The 17,836-nt window shown below is 36.0% G+C and overlaps 1 protein-coding gene across 3 annotated transcripts in view; it reads right to left on the bottom strand.

Annotated features, from left to right (window-relative positions):
* Positions 1-17,836, bottom strand: part of CHD7 (chromodomain helicase DNA binding protein 7) — a 198,051-nt gene that overhangs the window by 44,365 nt on the left and 135,850 nt on the right. For all 3 annotated transcript variants that reach the window (XM_054590164.1, XM_054590166.1, XM_054590165.1), the window contains exons 7-13: positions 17,597-17,652; positions 8,334-8,448; positions 5,079-5,162; positions 3,766-3,903; positions 3,547-3,668; positions 2,954-3,197; positions 1,605-1,781 (exon numbers count right to left, since the gene is read on the bottom strand). In XM_054590164.1, coding sequence (XP_054446139.1) covers positions 1,605-1,781; positions 2,954-3,197; positions 3,547-3,668; positions 3,766-3,903; positions 5,079-5,162; positions 8,334-8,448; positions 17,597-17,652 — 936 coding nt within the window. The remainder of the gene's footprint in view (positions 1-1,604; positions 1,782-2,953; positions 3,198-3,546; positions 3,669-3,765; positions 3,904-5,078; positions 5,163-8,333; positions 8,449-17,596; positions 17,653-17,836) is intronic.

Below are 17,836 nucleotides of genomic sequence, written 5' to 3'. Positions count from 1 at the left end.
AGAGAACACTGCAGCGTGTAACAGAAAAATCATCTGGGTAACAAATTCTAATCCATTAATGCAATGTTACTATAAACAATGGAAGACCAGAGTTCAACCAATGGAAGACTGTTCTGCAACAAGAATTTGGTACCTGGAAACATGTGAACTAATAATAGAAAACAACTTACATAAACTCATTTGAATGACTATTCAGCCTTCAGGAAATGATGCTATAACTGTCTCTTATGTGGACCACAGTGAGGATGAGGCCCAACTCAGAAGATATAATTAGATATTTCACGAACATTAGTGGTTACCTGTAAACACAGGTTTACTTCAGTGTAACGCTAAAGTATCACCTGAAGAGACCAAATATAGCCATTGCATTTCTTTTTTCCATATGCTTAGCCACATCTTCAAGAACGTTCACCATTTCTAAGTATTCTAATTTCTTTTGTGGATTGGCAACCAAATAATATACACTACTTTGAGAAAGGTCTTAGGGTAGTCTTAAATAATTAATTAAGGGAAATAAAAGGAAAATCCAATCCTAAATAGGATAACTCAGTCAAATTTTTCCTTTAAACAAAGCTAGATTTTGTTTGTTTTTAATTAAAAGAATAGCTGGCTAGTCCAATCCCCTAATTTAAGAATAAAAGAAACTGCTTCCAAGAACCTGCTGCAACAGAAAGCTTAAAGTGTTCTTTCAGTTAGTCTTCAGTAAAAAAAAATCTGTAGCCATGAACATATAGAATATTCCATCCCATCTCAAACTCACAATTAACAAGAGATCAAGTGAACCTACAGAAGACAAGAGTAGATTACAAGAGTTCAGGGATTTAAAAAATCTTTTGGTACTTTTTGAAACTGATCAAAACACCCAAAGACATGCTAAATAACTTCGCTTTTAAAATGTACATTAAAAATAAAAACAAGTGATCAAAACCCACCTTGCAAAGTACAGAGTGAAAAGAAGCCTGACAATGACTGAGGCCATGTAGTAATTTCCACTAGGAAATGATAGGCACAACAGTATGGAATTGAAAATCAATCAAATTCTATCACTCCTCAAGATATTATCCCATGATACTCCTACTGAAGAAAATTTAGAAAAAGGTAGTCAGGAAGACCTGACCATCTCTTAGGAAGCCGAAAGCGTATGAGATTAAGTGTGGCCTAAAACTCCAGATCGATTTCAAGGTCCGGTAACACCCCAAACTTCTAAGTGTCTGTGCAAACTGGACCAATTCCAGATTTGGCCCAAATTATGAGAACCTGCATGTACAAGTGGGCCCCCCGTATGCCAAAACCTGTGAGTCTTGGAACATAACTGGATCATAATGGCAGTATTTACAAACAAAGGGAAAGCAAATACTTGAAACTCATTTCAGTGAAAATATGATGACTATATTCTGCTGTGATACAACTGTGCAGAAATGCCAGCCAGCAACATTAAAATCAGGAAGACAGCAGCCACTTTTAAGTTAGTAAAAGCTCAGGAGGATGTATCACAATATTTGACAGGCTTTGCAAACACCTTTCATGAGCATTAGTCAAATTCAGAGTGGCAGGAATCCTAAGCCAGTAACAATTTTACTCCGAGTCATCAAATGATCACCGACCAAGTCCATCATCTTGAGTCCTTCCAACAGCTTGCAGTTCCTATTCTTCAGCCGGTGGGCTTCATCAATAACTACACAGCGCCATGGAATATTCCGCAGCTCAGGACAATCAGTCAAAATCATCTCAAAGGTAGTGATGATGGCATGAAACTTATAGGACCCCTTTATCACGCGACCCTGCAAGAACAACTCTGAATTATTATTTAGTATTACAGATTACTAACAACTTTAAGGATAAATAAAGAGCATAAAACATACGGATTTATCTCTTTGGGGACATCTTTATTTTAGGTAACACATATTTTTTCCCAAGATACTTGGGAGGTTTTATGCTATTATGGTACAACAAGGCTTTAAAATCTTTTTAAAAGAAGTTAGAAATTATTAGCAAAATTTCTGATCCAATTTCTTTACAGATCACACCCAGTAAAGTGCCACTAACAGCATCCATTCTCCTCACACCCTACAGACTCCAAAAGGTGAAAGGCCAAAGGCATTATCTACTAACTTTAAAAAAAACTTTTACTTTTTAAAACTTTACACATTTCCTTACTTTTATAACATTATTTATTTTTAAAATGTTAAAATGAAAAACAGTCACTTAGGAGAGAATTTATAATTTCCCAAATTTAAAGATAAATACAAAGAACAGATTTTGATATTTTCCTCCTTTAATTAGATGGAAGGCAGATTTGTACACTTAAAGCAAAGACATACATAAAACAAAAACTCTGTCCTATGTCCAGTTATAGACTACCATTTACTACCCATAGCTTAAAACTAATTTAGCATATACTATTTTTCTTTCTTCTTTAAGTCATTTATAATTTCAATATCACAGAATAATTGCATGCAGGTAACTTGAATAAGTAAAAATTCATTGTAATCGCTACTAAGAGCCAAAGTATAAATCCTTCCCTTTGGATGTAGTTTATTCAATGTGTCTCACAATATTACATGCCTAGCATTTTTAATTTCTAGTAATAATATAGCAAAATAAATATTCTTTATGTTCACATTCAATAACACCTTTTTTTGTTTAGCTTTCTCACAGAATTGCAAAAGAAAGCCAATAAGCAAATCAACACACTAAATGATTTTTAGTGATCATCCAAGGTAAAAAATTTCATTTGTTTTTAATCTAATAATCAGAATAACTAAAGTTATAAAAACAAAGAACTATAATCATAAGATGTAGAAATATAATACAAACATAAATTGGGTAAGAAACCTAAAGTAAATTCCTCAATTTTGCAAACTCTAGACCTTTCTCCCAAATCTCTCAGATCATATTAAATCCCAGCACCCTAAAATGCACATAATAAGAAAAACCACCTGTGATGTTTTACCTGGGGATCTTTGAAGTACATTTCATACAACTGAATGGTCCGACGACTAGCTTGACTCCCATGATACACAACCACGTTCAACTCTGTCCAGGTACGGAATTCCCTTTCCCAGTTGGGGATTGTGGACAATGGGGCAATTACTAAAAAAGGGCCATGGATTCCTTTCAAATATATCTCATAGAGAAATGTAATGGACTGGATAGTTTTTCCCAAACCCATTTCATCTGCTAAAATGCAGTTTCGCCTTTGGGAAGGAAATAAAACAAAGTTTAATGAGTACAGGTATTAGTCACTGCTCTCTTTTTACAAAATGTGTATGCGTATACTCACAAATGCCTATCTTAGATGTTCTCTTAGATTCAGTAAAATACATTTTCAAACAAAATCTAAGAAATAACAATTATTTATACATACTTCTATCAATCTCTGTATTATTTGTTGAATAAGTAATAAGCATACTTCCAATGGTTATTTTTTAACAATTCTTATTAGGAAGTTAAAATGTTAAGTTATATTTGAGTACTATTTTCAATAACTACAAAGGAAAAGAACTATAGGCCATTTTAAAAGTGAAGGAAACATGTTTTACATACATGTTGTACCAATTGAAAAGTAGCCAGTTTACTCCCTCCAACTGGTATTCCCTGAGTTTGTTATTGTTTTTATACTCCCTGGAACTCTCCGATTTCTTCCAATCATCAGCAGGAGGTCGCTCCTGTTTCAAATATAGCAAATCCCATTAGTGGTTTTTCAAAGACCACACCATGATGCTTGTTTTCAAATTAAATCCTCTACCCTTAGCCAATTCTTACCACGCGCTCTGTTTCCGGCTCCCTGGACATTAGTTTCTCAAATTCTTCAATCTTTGCTTGATCAATGTCCTGCCTTAGCTCCCAAGTGCTGTCTTCGTAAGGCAGTGAACACCACTTCACCAGATAGTGAGTCACAGGCTGGGCCAGGTTTAAAGAAATCAGAATTGGATTCATTTGACCAACACTATATGTATAAAGGAAAAACGTGCTCTACTCCATTTATCAATATACACCACCCAGGCAATAGTAAGACTGAGTGGGCAGAAGTTTGAAAAGTAGTCCCTAGTTATAGATTCTCAAGTCTAAACTTGGAAATAATATTATTGAGTATTACCAAAACAAATTAATTTTTATCTAAGTCACTGCTAAGTAATGTTCAAAAACCAAAAAGTACAATATAAAGAAATATCTAGTAAATAACAGCTGAATCTGAGCCTGTGCAAATCATTCACAAAGTGTCCAATTCAGGCTTATATGGTAAATTATTTGAGTATACTGATATATTTATATAATTGGTTAGTTTCCTAAAAAATGAGAAACAGGCTTGAATTTATTAGGCTCTCTACCTTTCTCTTAAAGAGAAACATAGTATTTATATACAATCACTTTAATGTATTTGAGCTCTAGAAGATTGGTGAACAAAATATTTTGGGTAATGTAGATCTTTGAATTTCCTTTGTCTTTTCCTCTAGAAAATACTCAGGTTTGTGGACTACTATTTGGGGACCGAGATACACTGACCTGGTTGTGATGTTAAAACCATTTGCTGTACTATGGAAATATACTATGAAACAGATTTTTTTTAAAGTAAAACTATACAAAACTAAAAAAGTCAAATATCATGTTACAGATATGATCTTTATTTTATAATATCTTCTATGCATCATATTAAATAAAGTTCATCAACTTCACTAAGGGTGCCCCATGTTAAATAACATTAAACTCCATTCTGCTATAACAGCACTCTTAACTGCATAAGGAAAATTTGTGCTACATAACAGATTTATACCAAAATGTACCGAATTCTTTTCACTGATCAAATTCTGGAATTGTACAAAATGTCAATGTATTTGTTTCATATTGAAAATAGATTTCTTTTTAAAAAGCTCTCAGACTAAACATTAAAAACACATTTAGCACTATTATTAAATCATAAAACCAACAGTAAGTCAATAAATTTCAGTTAAATTTAGAACAAATGTGCCATGATCCAAGGCACTGACTAGGACCAGATCTAGGACTTCCACAATTCTCTGTAAACACACATAAACTGTCTGAATCGCCACCCCCTAATATAAGTGATCTTCTGTTACCTCTCCCCGGTCATCTGTGCTACGTGAACAATCCATTATCCGGTCAACCTCCACATAATCTGGATTAAAAAGTTCATCTTCAATCTGCACCAAAGGAAAAAAAGTTAAAACGTTTAATTTCTGAGAGTAAACACTGTATTTCACTTTTCACCAGGCAGTAATATTCTGGGTCACAGCAATACAAAATTTATATTTGGCAAATTCTTTTATATTAATTGAAATGCAACAATTTAGCAAAATCATTCCCCATGAGGAAATCAGACTTCTCCGACTTTGTTAACTGGGACTTTTAATTACTGTGTGAAACCTTTTTACTGTGAGAGAATGTTTAAGAATATTTGAAATGAAGTGTGAAATTACAATTCACTAATGAGCAGTCCAAAAGGCTTATGGCATGCAATGCGTTTAGCATTCTTGAAACTACAGTCTGCAATAAAGAACCAGAGCCATGCACAGTAAGCGCTATTGGAATCTCATAACTACTGGAGTTGTGTGAGGCCTTTGAGCATCATTTAAAGAATGTTATTCAAAAGCTAAAAGCACTGAAACCAGTGAATTTCATATTATAGTGTGAGCAGAGTTTATAATGTTTGGTTGTCTTTACCAATCAATATCAGTACCTCATTTGAATACAGTCTTGTCATTAAAGGTTCTAATTGTTTATTTGTATGAATATAAAACGTTTAGCTAAAAGTATTACGAATAAAGAAATGAGGCTTAAATAATTGGGTTATTTAGCCAATATATTAACAATCTTTACAAAAGAAAGTAATACTACCTGCTTGCAAAGTTATCACACATAAAAGAATAAAATATGACTCAAAGGGAAGTTACAGACTAAGCCATACTTTAAATTAGAGTCAGATAGGTTAGAAAACACAAGTCATATTATTGTGTTCCTATCTATTAATTTGTCAGTAATAAAACTACATTAAAACACTTTGCAGGGACATGTGAGAAGTCACTTAGACACCGTTTGTATTCCCTGAATTGCAGGCTGAAAAGATAAGCTGTTCGATCACAGTTGGCTCAAGTATAACAAACATTCTCTGGGCTGCTGTTCCCATTAAAACACCCAGTTTGGATGCTTTGAACTGTGAATTATGAAACAAAAATCAGAAATACAAAAATGTGTTTCAACTGCCTCAGGCCTTTACATAGAGTTGATTAGTGAGGCAAAAAAATTCATTGAGATTTTCAGTTGATTCACAATATTAATATATTAATGGACTGGTTTTGTCAAAAGCTTCTAGATTTAGGCACACAACATGTATGTATTATTCACAGACAGCATAAACACTAAAACTTTCTATAAACTAGTTTTGATGACAAATGCTTTCTTTAAGACAGCTTATTCTTAAACAGAAGATGTCATTGCTAAATTTAAATTCTTAACTGTACTCCTAAACATGCCTGTCCTTCAAATGATTAATCTATGCATGCCACCATGCATGTGATGCATTTCCAGTTTCAATAACCTCTTTGACTAGAGATTTTAGTTGCAGCATATTTATAAGGAAGCCTAAGGTGAAGCAAAGAATGAAAAAGTGGTCATAGCTTTGTATGGAAAACCTAAAGCCAGGACTATCTATGGGAATCAGACAAACAACTGAGTGAGTGAGTGAATGAGTGAGTGAGTGTAAAAGAGGAAGAGGAAGGAAATATCTTTCATCCTACTCTGCTACCCCCTGGATTCTCTTTTCAGACTTCCATTCAACCCAAAACTTAAGATTCTGTTTGACAAGTTACGAGCAAGATAATGTATTTCAACTTTGCTGCAGGTGATGCACAAAGACAGACCCAATACAAAGGCTACAGAGCTGGGCCAGGCAGAAGTCTGTAAAATGCATCTGACTCCAGGAAATAGAGTCCAAATAAACTTAATAAGCAGGACCAGGATTCAAGGCTGTAGGGGGAAGTTACCATAGCATGCTTTCCTTTTCCTTGTCACTAATCCATAGAAAAGGTCAGCAGAATATTCGGTGTTTCTTTCTAAAAGGAAGCTAAATGATTTCAACTTGCCCAATGTCGCAGACATTTCTTAGTTTCATTAAGAAGGGCAAGAAAAATAGAACTACCCATTATTTTCTCAGAAACTGCCCTTTCAAAGAATCACCTAAATATTCTCCAAGATGTAAGGAGTGAGTCACATCCGCGTACCTCCATTCCCCTCAGTGCTAACTACTGCACTACAAAGAGGCTGAATACTCAGAATAACAGAAGTGGTGGTACAGACATATGTCCAGTAAAACCACCACCATCTGATCCTCCAACTAATACAAACTTTACAATCTGCCTGTTGGGAGCATGGAAATCAGATTCCAGGGGAACGTAGACTTGCCACCTGAGATTATAAGGATTTTATGACATAAAAGTACTCAACATTCTTCTGTCCCTGCCCCCATCTCTAAAAAAAGGTGGGGGTGTGAAGTAGCTTGTTAAGCAGGTATTATTTTGCATCAAATTTCACACTTCTTTACATTTTACATTCTGTTAACTCCTTTATGGAGAAGAAAGCTAATAAATCAGCAAGTTTAATCTTTCAGTGCAAAGGTTTCTCTTTTAATCTACTTGAGGCTGTAAGTGAAACCAAACTAGTGATCAAAAGTCCAGAGACCCCAGTAAGCAATTTGTGAAGCACTTTTTAAAATGTAGTTGGCTATGTTGCAGGGGAACTTGGCACTTCTTAAAAATGCAGGTTTTTCTCCCCTGCCCTAGGTATGATTATCTTTTCATCATAATTGATAACCTAGGATAAAGGGAGACAGACAACGATATTATACCAACTTCTATACCACAGTATATCATTTGTGAAAATGAGGTTAGAGAACTCTCTGTAATGAAGCACAACTTGCACAAAAGAAATATGCCTCATACCTTCCCTAAGAGAAATAAATTTTTATTTCCTAGAACTTGTATTTAAGAGTTTTTAACCTGCTAAATCTTAATAGAACTTGTGTCTACTTATATTTTCCACCATCTACTAGCTGTACTTTCATTACAAGATTGTAATCATACCATCATATTTCCACATAATATCATAAGGACCAGTATCTTCTAGACTAAGCAACAGGAAGAATGAGAAATTTCCTGTTTACACATTTTTTTTTTAGCAATAACCAGTTACCAATATGCAAGTAACAGCACAAAGTGAGGCAAACTAATTTTTCTTAATAAACTACTGAACTAAAATTCAAAATTCAGAACATTTTTAATAAAGTAACTACTTTAGAAAATTAACCAGGTATTTCATACCTCTGAAAGGAATTTGTTCTGGCCCTGCTTTGCCTTAAATCGTTTAATCTTTTGCTGAATTCTCTTATCTTTTTCCAGATCTTCTACTGATGCCCATTGACAATGAAGATAAGAGCTAAAAGAATAAAATAATATATTTGAAACATGTTGAAAATAATTAATCCTTTATTATATCTTTTACCGTTCCCCCAAAATCAACTAAACAGATAATTAGCAAAATAACCTGTTTACTTACTTATAGAGGCTGCTGAGCAACATTCAACATAATTACTAATGCTTGAGAATAAGAAAATCAGTAACAGTGCCTAAAATTTGCTTTCTGTCCTAAGCTCCCTGCTCTCTTATCCACTCCCCATTAAAAAAAAGAGAAAAGACCTAATGACAAGCTGTTTTCATAAGTGAATGTATTACATTTCAATACAAAACAATTAACACTACAAGGTGGCCTTAACTATGAATTTATGTTTTGAGCATTTACCATTAAGAAATTAAAGGTTTTAATCGAGTTAAGAGAATTCAAATTTAAAACAGCAAAGACAAACCTAACTTAGTCCTTTTAGAGCAATCAGGGAGAAAAGGCCCACCGCCCCACTCTCTGAGCACCCATGCCCCCCACAAGCTCCTATTCAGTTCCTGCCCTCCCAGCCCAGTTCTCCCAATCTGAAATGATGTCCCTTGTTTCCTTGCAAATTCTTAGTCTCTCATGTCTACCTTCAGATTCACCACCAGCCTGCTCTAAGCATATGTAGTATTTTCTCTAACCTTAACTTTAATACTCTCGACCCTTCCTTTTTCTTCCCCAAGACACACAGGTATAATGTTTTCTAGAACCTCCCACATTATTTTGTTTGGTATTTCAACATTCTTTTGTACCATCATTCTTTCCCTGCCCCGATAGCCTCAACTGTTTTTTATTTCTGTCACTAGTCATGACATTAAAAAGAAATGTGGCGCTTGAATATACAACAGGAGACCAAAAAAACCCCAGAATTTATTAAAAATTGTGTTCTTACATGTTTAAAGTTTAGTCACCATCAAAGTACTCTCCACTTGATGCAACACACCTATCAAGATGCTTTTTCCACAGCTCAAAACAGTTTTTAAACTCACTGATTTCGACGCCTTTTAGTGATTCTGCCATTTTTTTGTTTCACCTCTTCCACAGTGGCAAAATGTTTCCCTTTGAGGATTTTTTTCATCCGGAGAAACAAACAAAAGGTCGCCCGGGGCAAGAACAGATGAATAGGGAGGCTAGGGCATAGGGGTCATGTCATTTTTGGTCAAAAGCTGCTCCATACTCAGCGCAGTATAGGCAGTTGTGCTCCTAAATCACTCATCATGAAAGGGGCAAATGCGTTGAAAGAGTTTTCAAAAACAATTTCACTGAAACCAAACGCAGCCTCTCACAACAATGCCAGGTGGTGCACTGATACAAATGAGTTCCTAGAACACTCACCTAGTGGGGGAAGCCTGTATTACAAGAGGCCCACCCTCCAGAAAGTAATTCCTTTTGGGGGGATGGTCCCTCCTAATATATCTCTTTCAAAATCAAGGTAATACTCTCAGAAATTCTGCAACCACTATAAAATCTTTCAAAAATAATTAATGACATGGAACCACTTATGAGATCAAGTATCATATCATTTACATGTAATGTCTAATATGCATTGTCAAAAGAAGGATTGATATAATCCTACTGATTGAGGGAGATAAGGGCTTTAAATACATACATCTTATATCACTATGAATTGACATAAATCCTATACATTCATATACAAAGAGAAAACAGGCTAGGTGAAAATGCAACAAAATGTTAATAATGATCAATTTTGGGGGTAAGGTTGCAAGTATTTTATTTTCTACTTTCAACTCGTATTTCCCAAATTTTCAATAAATACTCAATGCTGCTGTAACCGGACAAATATAAAAGTAACCTCGTCTAGTCTCCTAATTGCTGGGTAGAAAAGGGATGCGTGCAGTCAGCACTCTCATCTTGGCTGAGGTGCACAGGCCTTTATAGCACCACCAGCGTGACTGTGAGTTGAACACAGGCACTTCTCCCTCTCATAAATGGGGCTGAAATTCTCCATCAGTGATGCTGTTTTATTAAAGGGAAGAAAACCACAAGCTTTTCAACCAAGATCAGAAACAAAGTAAGGATGCCAGTTCTCTCCACTATTATTCAGCATCATATTCAAGGCATTAGCCAATGCCATTAGATGAGAGAAAACAAGAGGAACAATAATTGGAAAATAAGAAGTAAAACTATCTCAGATGATATAATTGCATAACTGGAAAACCTCAGAGAATCAATTAGAAAATTAATTCAAGAAATAATTCCAGTAATGTAGCAGGATATAAAGTTAAGTCAACAGCCTCCATTCACACAAATAACCAGTGAGAAGATATAATGTTAGAGAAAACCTCTTTTACGATATCAATAAAGATAAAATACTCAGCAATAAGTTTAATAAGAAGTGTGTGAAACTTTTATATAAGGGATATTTAAAAATCTCCTAGATAAACTTCTGGGCAAGAATGACAGCATAGGTAAATACAGCTTGCCTCCTCACACAACCACATCAAAAATACAACTAAAATATAGAACTATCACTCAGAACCATCAGAAACTGAGTTGAATGGAAGCCTGACAACTAGAGGATTAAAGAAACCACGTCCATCCAGACTGGTAGGAGGGGTTCAGATGCAGAATGGCTGGTTAGATAAAGATTCAGGAAGGATATCTTCCTTGGAGCAAGGAGTTTCAGCCCCACACCAGACCTCCCAGCCCAGGGTTCCAATGCCAGGAAGATAAGTCTCCATAATTTCTAGCTACAAAACAGAGCAAGGATTGAGTCAGTAAAAGAAACTTCTGGAGTCCCAAGCAGTTCCTCTTAGAGAACCCACACACGAACTTACTCAGACTCACTCCCTCTGAGCTCTAGCATGGGGCTAGTGCTTGAAAGCCACCAGTGGCATAGAGGGAGGAACTGAAGTGTCTGGCATCCAGGCAAGAGCTGGGGGACAGCTTCCTCCCAGACAGAAAGACAGACAGAAATCATTGTCCCTTTTCGAAATCCTCCCCACACAAAGCCACAGTGCTTGTAGGCGGATGCCATGGCTGAGACTCCATCAACCTGACTAACACTGTTTGCCCCTCCCTGGAGATCCCCAGACACTCTGTTCCACTCAATTTATGGGCCCACCCAAGCTGCTTTTCCATATTAATGGCTGGCCTTGGCTCGTGCTTCACAATTTTCTAAATTCTCTCAAACAAAAAAACAGCCAGGCTTAGTGAGCTCCCAACCCCCGTACCTCTTGCTAAGTGACCCCATGTCCAGCACTAGCAGTAGCGAGCCAAGACTGGTTTCCCCTGGGAATCTCCAAGCCCAGCACAAGTAACAGCCATCTCAGTTCACTTTATACTTCAGGCAGGGTGGCTCTGAGCAAAACGCAGGTGGGGGCTGACTTGGCCTGCACCACCTGGGAAACCCCAGGGTCAGTGCAGCCACTGGATGGCTACAGACCATGTCAGAGCACCACCATCCTGCCCCTGCACAGCTGATTCTCCACAAAGAGTGGAGGTAAGTGGTCAAAGACAATCCTTGCAGTTGACTGGCCTGGGTGAATACCTTCCATTGATCTGCCAACAGCAATCAAGGCTCAACTACAAGAGGAGGGTATACTCAGCCCACACAAAGGGTGCACCTTGAGTACCCAGCTTGGGTGATAGGGGAGGCTGTGCCACCGGACCCTACAGGGCCCCTACTACATTAGGTCATACGACCAAGACACTGAGTCAAAGCAGCTCTACTTAATACATAGAAACAAACACAGGGAGGTTGCCAAAATGAGGAGACAAAGAGATGTGGCCCAAATAAAAGAACAGATCAAAACTCCAGAAAAAAAGCTAACCAAAATTAAGATAAGCAATCTATCAGATGGAGAGTTCAAAACACTGGTTATAAGGATGCTCAAGGAACTTAGTGAGGCCCTTAACAGCATGAAATAGATCCATTCAGAAATGAAAAATACACTAATTAAAAATAAAGAACAATTACAGGGAAACAACAGTAAAGTGGATGAAGCTGAGAATCAAATCAATGATTTGGAACATAAAGAAGCAAAAAATAATCAACCAGAACAGCAAGAAGAAAACAGAATCCAAAAATAAGAAAAAAGAAAATGAGGACAGTGTAAGCGGCCTCAGACTATTTTAAGTGTTTCAACATTCACATCATAGGGGTGCCAGAAGAAGAGAAAGAGCAAGAAATTGGAAATCTATTTGAAAAAGTTATGAAAGAAAACTTCCCTAATTTGGTGAAGGAAATAGACATGCAAGTCCAGGAAGCACAGTGAGTCCCAAACAAGACAGATGCAAAGAGGACCACTCTAAGACATATCATAATTAAAATGCTAAAGGGTTAAAGATAAAGAGAGAATCTTAAAAGCAGCAAGAGAAAAGCAGTCAGTTACCTACAGTGGAGTTCCCATAAGACTGTTAGCTGATATCTTGAAAGAAACTCAAAAGAAACCCTTTAGGCTCAAAGGAGCTGGCAAGAAATATTCAAAGTCATGAAAAGCAGGGACCTACAGCCAAGATTGCTCTACCCAGCAAAGCTATCATTTAGAATCCAAAGGCAGATAAAGATTTTCCTAGACAGAAAAAACTAAAGGAATTCATCATCTCCAAACCATTTTTATATTTTATTCTTACGAAATGTTAAAAGGACTTATTTAAGAAAAAGAAGATCAAAACTATAACAATAAAATGGCAATAAATACATGTCTATCAACAACTGAATCTAAAAAACAAACTAAGCAAACAAAAAGAACAGAGACAGAATCAAAGATATGGACAGTGTTTTGATGGCTGCCTGGTGGGAAGGGGATGCAGGGGAAGGGGATGTAGGGGAATGGGTGAGGAGGTGAGGGGATTAAGAAGTACAGATAGGTAGTTACAGAATAGCCACAGGGATGTAAAGTACTACATAAAGTAGAGGAAATGGAGTAGCAAAAAAACAAAACAAAACAAAACCAAAAACAAACCTACACATGGCCCATGGACACAACAATGGTGTGAGGACGGCCTGAGGGGAAAAGGGGGGGGGGGCTGGGTAGAGAAGGGTAAAGGGGGAAAATTGCGACAACTGTAATAGCATAATCAGTAAAATATAATTAAATAAATAAAAGTCTCCTAACGGACACAAAAATAGAGTTGAGCCAATTGGAAAGATATCCTTGTTTTTAGATAGCATGATTCAACATTATGTATTTTCAAACCTAACACAATGTAAATAAAAATATAAACAAGCATTTTTATAGAGCTACACAAGTTTGCTGAACTTACATACAAAAATAAACATGCAAGAATATCCAAGAAAACATTAAAAAGAAAATGCTCTTGGGGAAAACTAGATATACCAGATATTAAAATATACTCTAAAGTCTCTATAGGGAAAATAGTGTACCACTGGCTCATGAATAGACAAAGGATGAAAATAAAGTACAGATGTAAATCCAAATAAATACAGAACTTTAGTATACAATAAAGGCTGCATCTGAAATAGCTGGGGCAAAGAAAGACTTTTAACAGTGCTGCCACAACAACAATATTTGGAGAAGAATAAAATTAGAGTCACGCTTTATGCCATGAGAATAAACAACCAAGTGGATTAGGCACCTAAACACAGAAAATGAAACCATGCAAGTACTAAAGGAAAACATACAAATTCCTCTTTAATCTGGATGTACAGAAAGGCTTTCTAATTATGACTCAAACACCAGATCTGATAAAAGAAAAGATTAATAAATGTAACTATATAAATGTTTTTTAATTTACATTGCAATAAATAACAAAGTCAAAAGATAATTGAAACTGGGGGAAAAAGGAAGTTACAATATATAACAGAGTCAGAGGACTAATATCCCACGTAGATAAAGAACTCTTAAAAACTGAGGAAAACAAAATAGAAAATGGGCAAAAGACATGAACAACTGACAAAATAAGACATAAAAAGGCCATTAAACTTAGGAAAATATGTTCTACTTCATTCATAACAAAAGAAAATGGCAATTGGAACTACACTGAAATACAGTTTTTCACAAAAAGTAAAATGTAAACTACACTATGTTGGAAAGACTGTGGGCACACAGGGGCAGTACACTATGGACTGGAACACTGACACAACCTTATGAAAGAAAATGTGACAATAACAGGACTATATCTACCTTTGGCCTTTTGATCTAGCAATTCCCCTTCTAGAAATTTTCCCTAATGCTATGCCTCCAACAATTTGAAAATAAATAGCCATGAGAATATACACTGCAGAATTATCTGTACCTAAAATACCAAAAGCCACTTAAATAGGAGACTAGCTGAATAAGTGATGATACAGCCATGCAATGGAGCACTATATAGGTGTAACAAAGAGTGAGGAAGATGAAATAATCAGTCAAGTAATTTTCAGAACACAGTATTGTGAAAAAAACAAAGTGAAAATGTGTACTGCTAGTATGCTATTCTTTGTGTGCAAAAAACAAGGAGAAAAAAAGACAGTATGATATTTTATATATGTAATAGTTGTATGTATGTATGTATGTATGTATGTGGCAAAATTTTGGAAAGGATAAATCCGGGATTAATAAGAAAACAAATAGGAATGGCATGGCAAGGGAGAATAACACTTTTCTGAGTCACCTTTTGTGTACAATGCTGACTTTTGAACCAGTGAACTGAGTATCCAATAAATAACCACACTGGAAGGGGCTAGAAGGAGGAAAAGAAGCCAAAGAAATTTTGCAAAGTATTGTATTTAGCCTCTACATCCTCAGGCTAAATTTTTTAAAAAAACAACTCTAAACAAACAACAAATGAGCTCGTTAGTAGGCTTTTTACAGAAATATGTCCTAGTAATTTAGAAACCACTGCCTGTATATTCTAGGACTGACAAATAAGCAAAAACATTATGCAGAATAAGAACCAGGTTTCTTGGGGTTGAAGAAGGGAGTTATTAATATTGGAAGGGGAATGATGGACTGAACTCTGTGGTGTTGAAATAAATTTGGACATTATGAATATAAAGGCATTGCTTTTCACTGTTGTTAGGTTGGTAGGTAGGTAGAGGTATGTGTATATGTAATTACCACATCTGTGTATAACATATGTATATATGTCAAAAAACAAACAGGTCCACACACATATATGTACACACACAGAAGCATGCCCCTCCTAGCCCTAGAGAGGGCCTAGAATGACTCTCCAGGAGCAATGAGCACACCTAGTACCCAAATCTTGGTTTCTAAATGCCCTCCTCTAGTAAAAACCACCGAGTCTCCTTGGGGAAATAACTGGTTCCAAGACTTAAACAGGAAAATTACAAGATGAGTCAGGAGCATCCTCTTGTGCCAGAAAGTAAGGAAGATCTCAAAGAAGGACAGGAACAAGGCCAAAGGACAGAGGGGCCAGCACGAGGGTCTCCCAATGGCCAAATGAAGGATAATGGTAGCAAAATAAATGATGATAATGATAATAAAGAATTATGACTCATTGAAAAAAGTAAAATGCCACAAGTCTACACTGCTATAATAAATAAGCAACTAATAAATTTAGGAGGAGTGATGAAATTAGTCAATAACCACTTAACAGCCATTACCATATTTAATAATCTCAAAGTATCTTCTTAGAAGCTACCTTTTATTTACAAAAAGAAAAACATCTTTTATACTATTTTTGCATTTTTTCTGTAAACCTAAAATTGTCAAAATAAAAAGTTAACAGAGACTGTTAACGCTACAGAAATTTTGATTTCCCATAGATCTCAATAATGTCAAGTAAGAAAGCTGTTTTTTCAGAATAACCTATGACTGATGAAGGGAAATGATGAAGGATGGCTGGTCTCCCCTGGCCTCCCCTGGCCTGGCAGTGGTCCCTGGTCAGGATCACTGGGAATTCCTCTGGGGTTGTATACAGGCCACATTAGGTGTTTTCTGCAAGTCCAGCACCCTAGGTCCCACTGCTCCACACTGATTTGGTGGATGCCTATCTCGTAGTACCCTTTTTTGGAAATCAACACTGAAACATCTTTGTTCTGAGTGTAATTTGATAACTGTACAGAGAACTCGTTCTCTCTGGCTTACTTCCTTATTTCCTCCTTACCTACACATACCACCTTCTTTATACAATTCTATATAAAATCATGTCATATGTATAATTTCCATCTGTGTACTCATTCTGAATATAAAATGATGTTTAATGTTTACCAAGCATTTTTTATTGCCAGACTCTGTATTTCCTTGTACTCTCATAGTAACACTGATAAGAGACTTCATCTTCTTACTTGCTAAAATTCAGATGTGCATCAGTTCACTAACACAATGCCACGTGCAACAAGAGAAAATGATAGAAAGCATGAGGCCTGATACTTTTATTATCTAGGGGAGGGTAAGTTTTAAGTTTTCTTAGGCTGTTTTGACAGTAACTCCCAAAAGGCTCTCTTTAAGCCCTAGGATTTATTAATATGATACTTGAGTTCCTTTCCTTAAAATGTTTAAAGCAAATTTAATGCTTATGTTATCAATGAATATTTCTGTCTTTGTTCTGCAATTGTTGCTTAGGTTAGGAAATGGTTTAGTCTCCTTCAGCAAGATGACTATTGATCTTTAAAACGATGCTGCCTCATCAAAATGTGTGTTTGGTCCTAGTATATTGCCTACATCTATAATGCCGAACAACTCACTGTATTTTCAATTCATTTTTTTAAAAGTTATGCAATTCAAATTCTCCAAACAAAAATTAGAAACAGAAACAGATAAACAGAGCTCACTGCATTTTAAAATGTGGGTGACGTCACAGTTTTCGAGAACATTTGCCTGACAGTTGAGTTCTTGTTTCAAGTGCCTGGCATTCCATGCACAGATGAAGGGAGGAAGGGCAACTGCACAGAGCAAAAGTGCCCCTCAGAAGACGGGCAATTATTACATTACTCACTTTTCTCTTACTGTATGAGTTTTTATCTCCTTTACAAAGAACTTCTTAGAACACATGAAAGCTAGTCAACTTTTATACCCATTACACATTTTCCAGAAAACTAAATTCATAAAATATCAGAAGCTATTAGGCAATGGTCTTCAAAGTTCTAAATAAATCATACCATAGTTTCCCAATTCCTAGTTATTTTTTATTTTCCCAGTGTTTTTAAACTGTTGTTTAGTACTTTGAAAATATATTCCCCAATTTTTTTTAAAAATCACAATCTACTTACAAGTTTTTGTATTTCACATAGAATTCCTCAACTTCTATTTCCTCTCCAGATTCCTTCTGCAACGAAAGAATATTTCAGGCACATATTTAAAACCATCTACTAGAATATTCGAAAAGTAATGATTTACTCCCATACGAACATAAAATGCAAATGACAAAAGTAGCACAGGACACTGTCCTAAAGATGAGCACACTGTGAGCTGGTAGGCGGCCAGCATGACGTAGACCGGCACACTTAGGC

This window comes from Pteronotus mesoamericanus, unplaced genomic scaffold (genome assembly GCF_021234165.1).
Source record: "Pteronotus mesoamericanus isolate MK-2021 breed Mesoamerican mustached bat unplaced genomic scaffold, CSHL_Meso_final scaffold_174, whole genome shotgun sequence".
Taxonomy (NCBI): domain Eukaryota; kingdom Metazoa; phylum Chordata; class Mammalia; order Chiroptera; family Mormoopidae; genus Pteronotus; species Pteronotus mesoamericanus.
The sequence above is the reverse complement of the archived record's forward strand: the minus strand, read 5'-3'. Positions and strand labels throughout refer to the sequence as shown.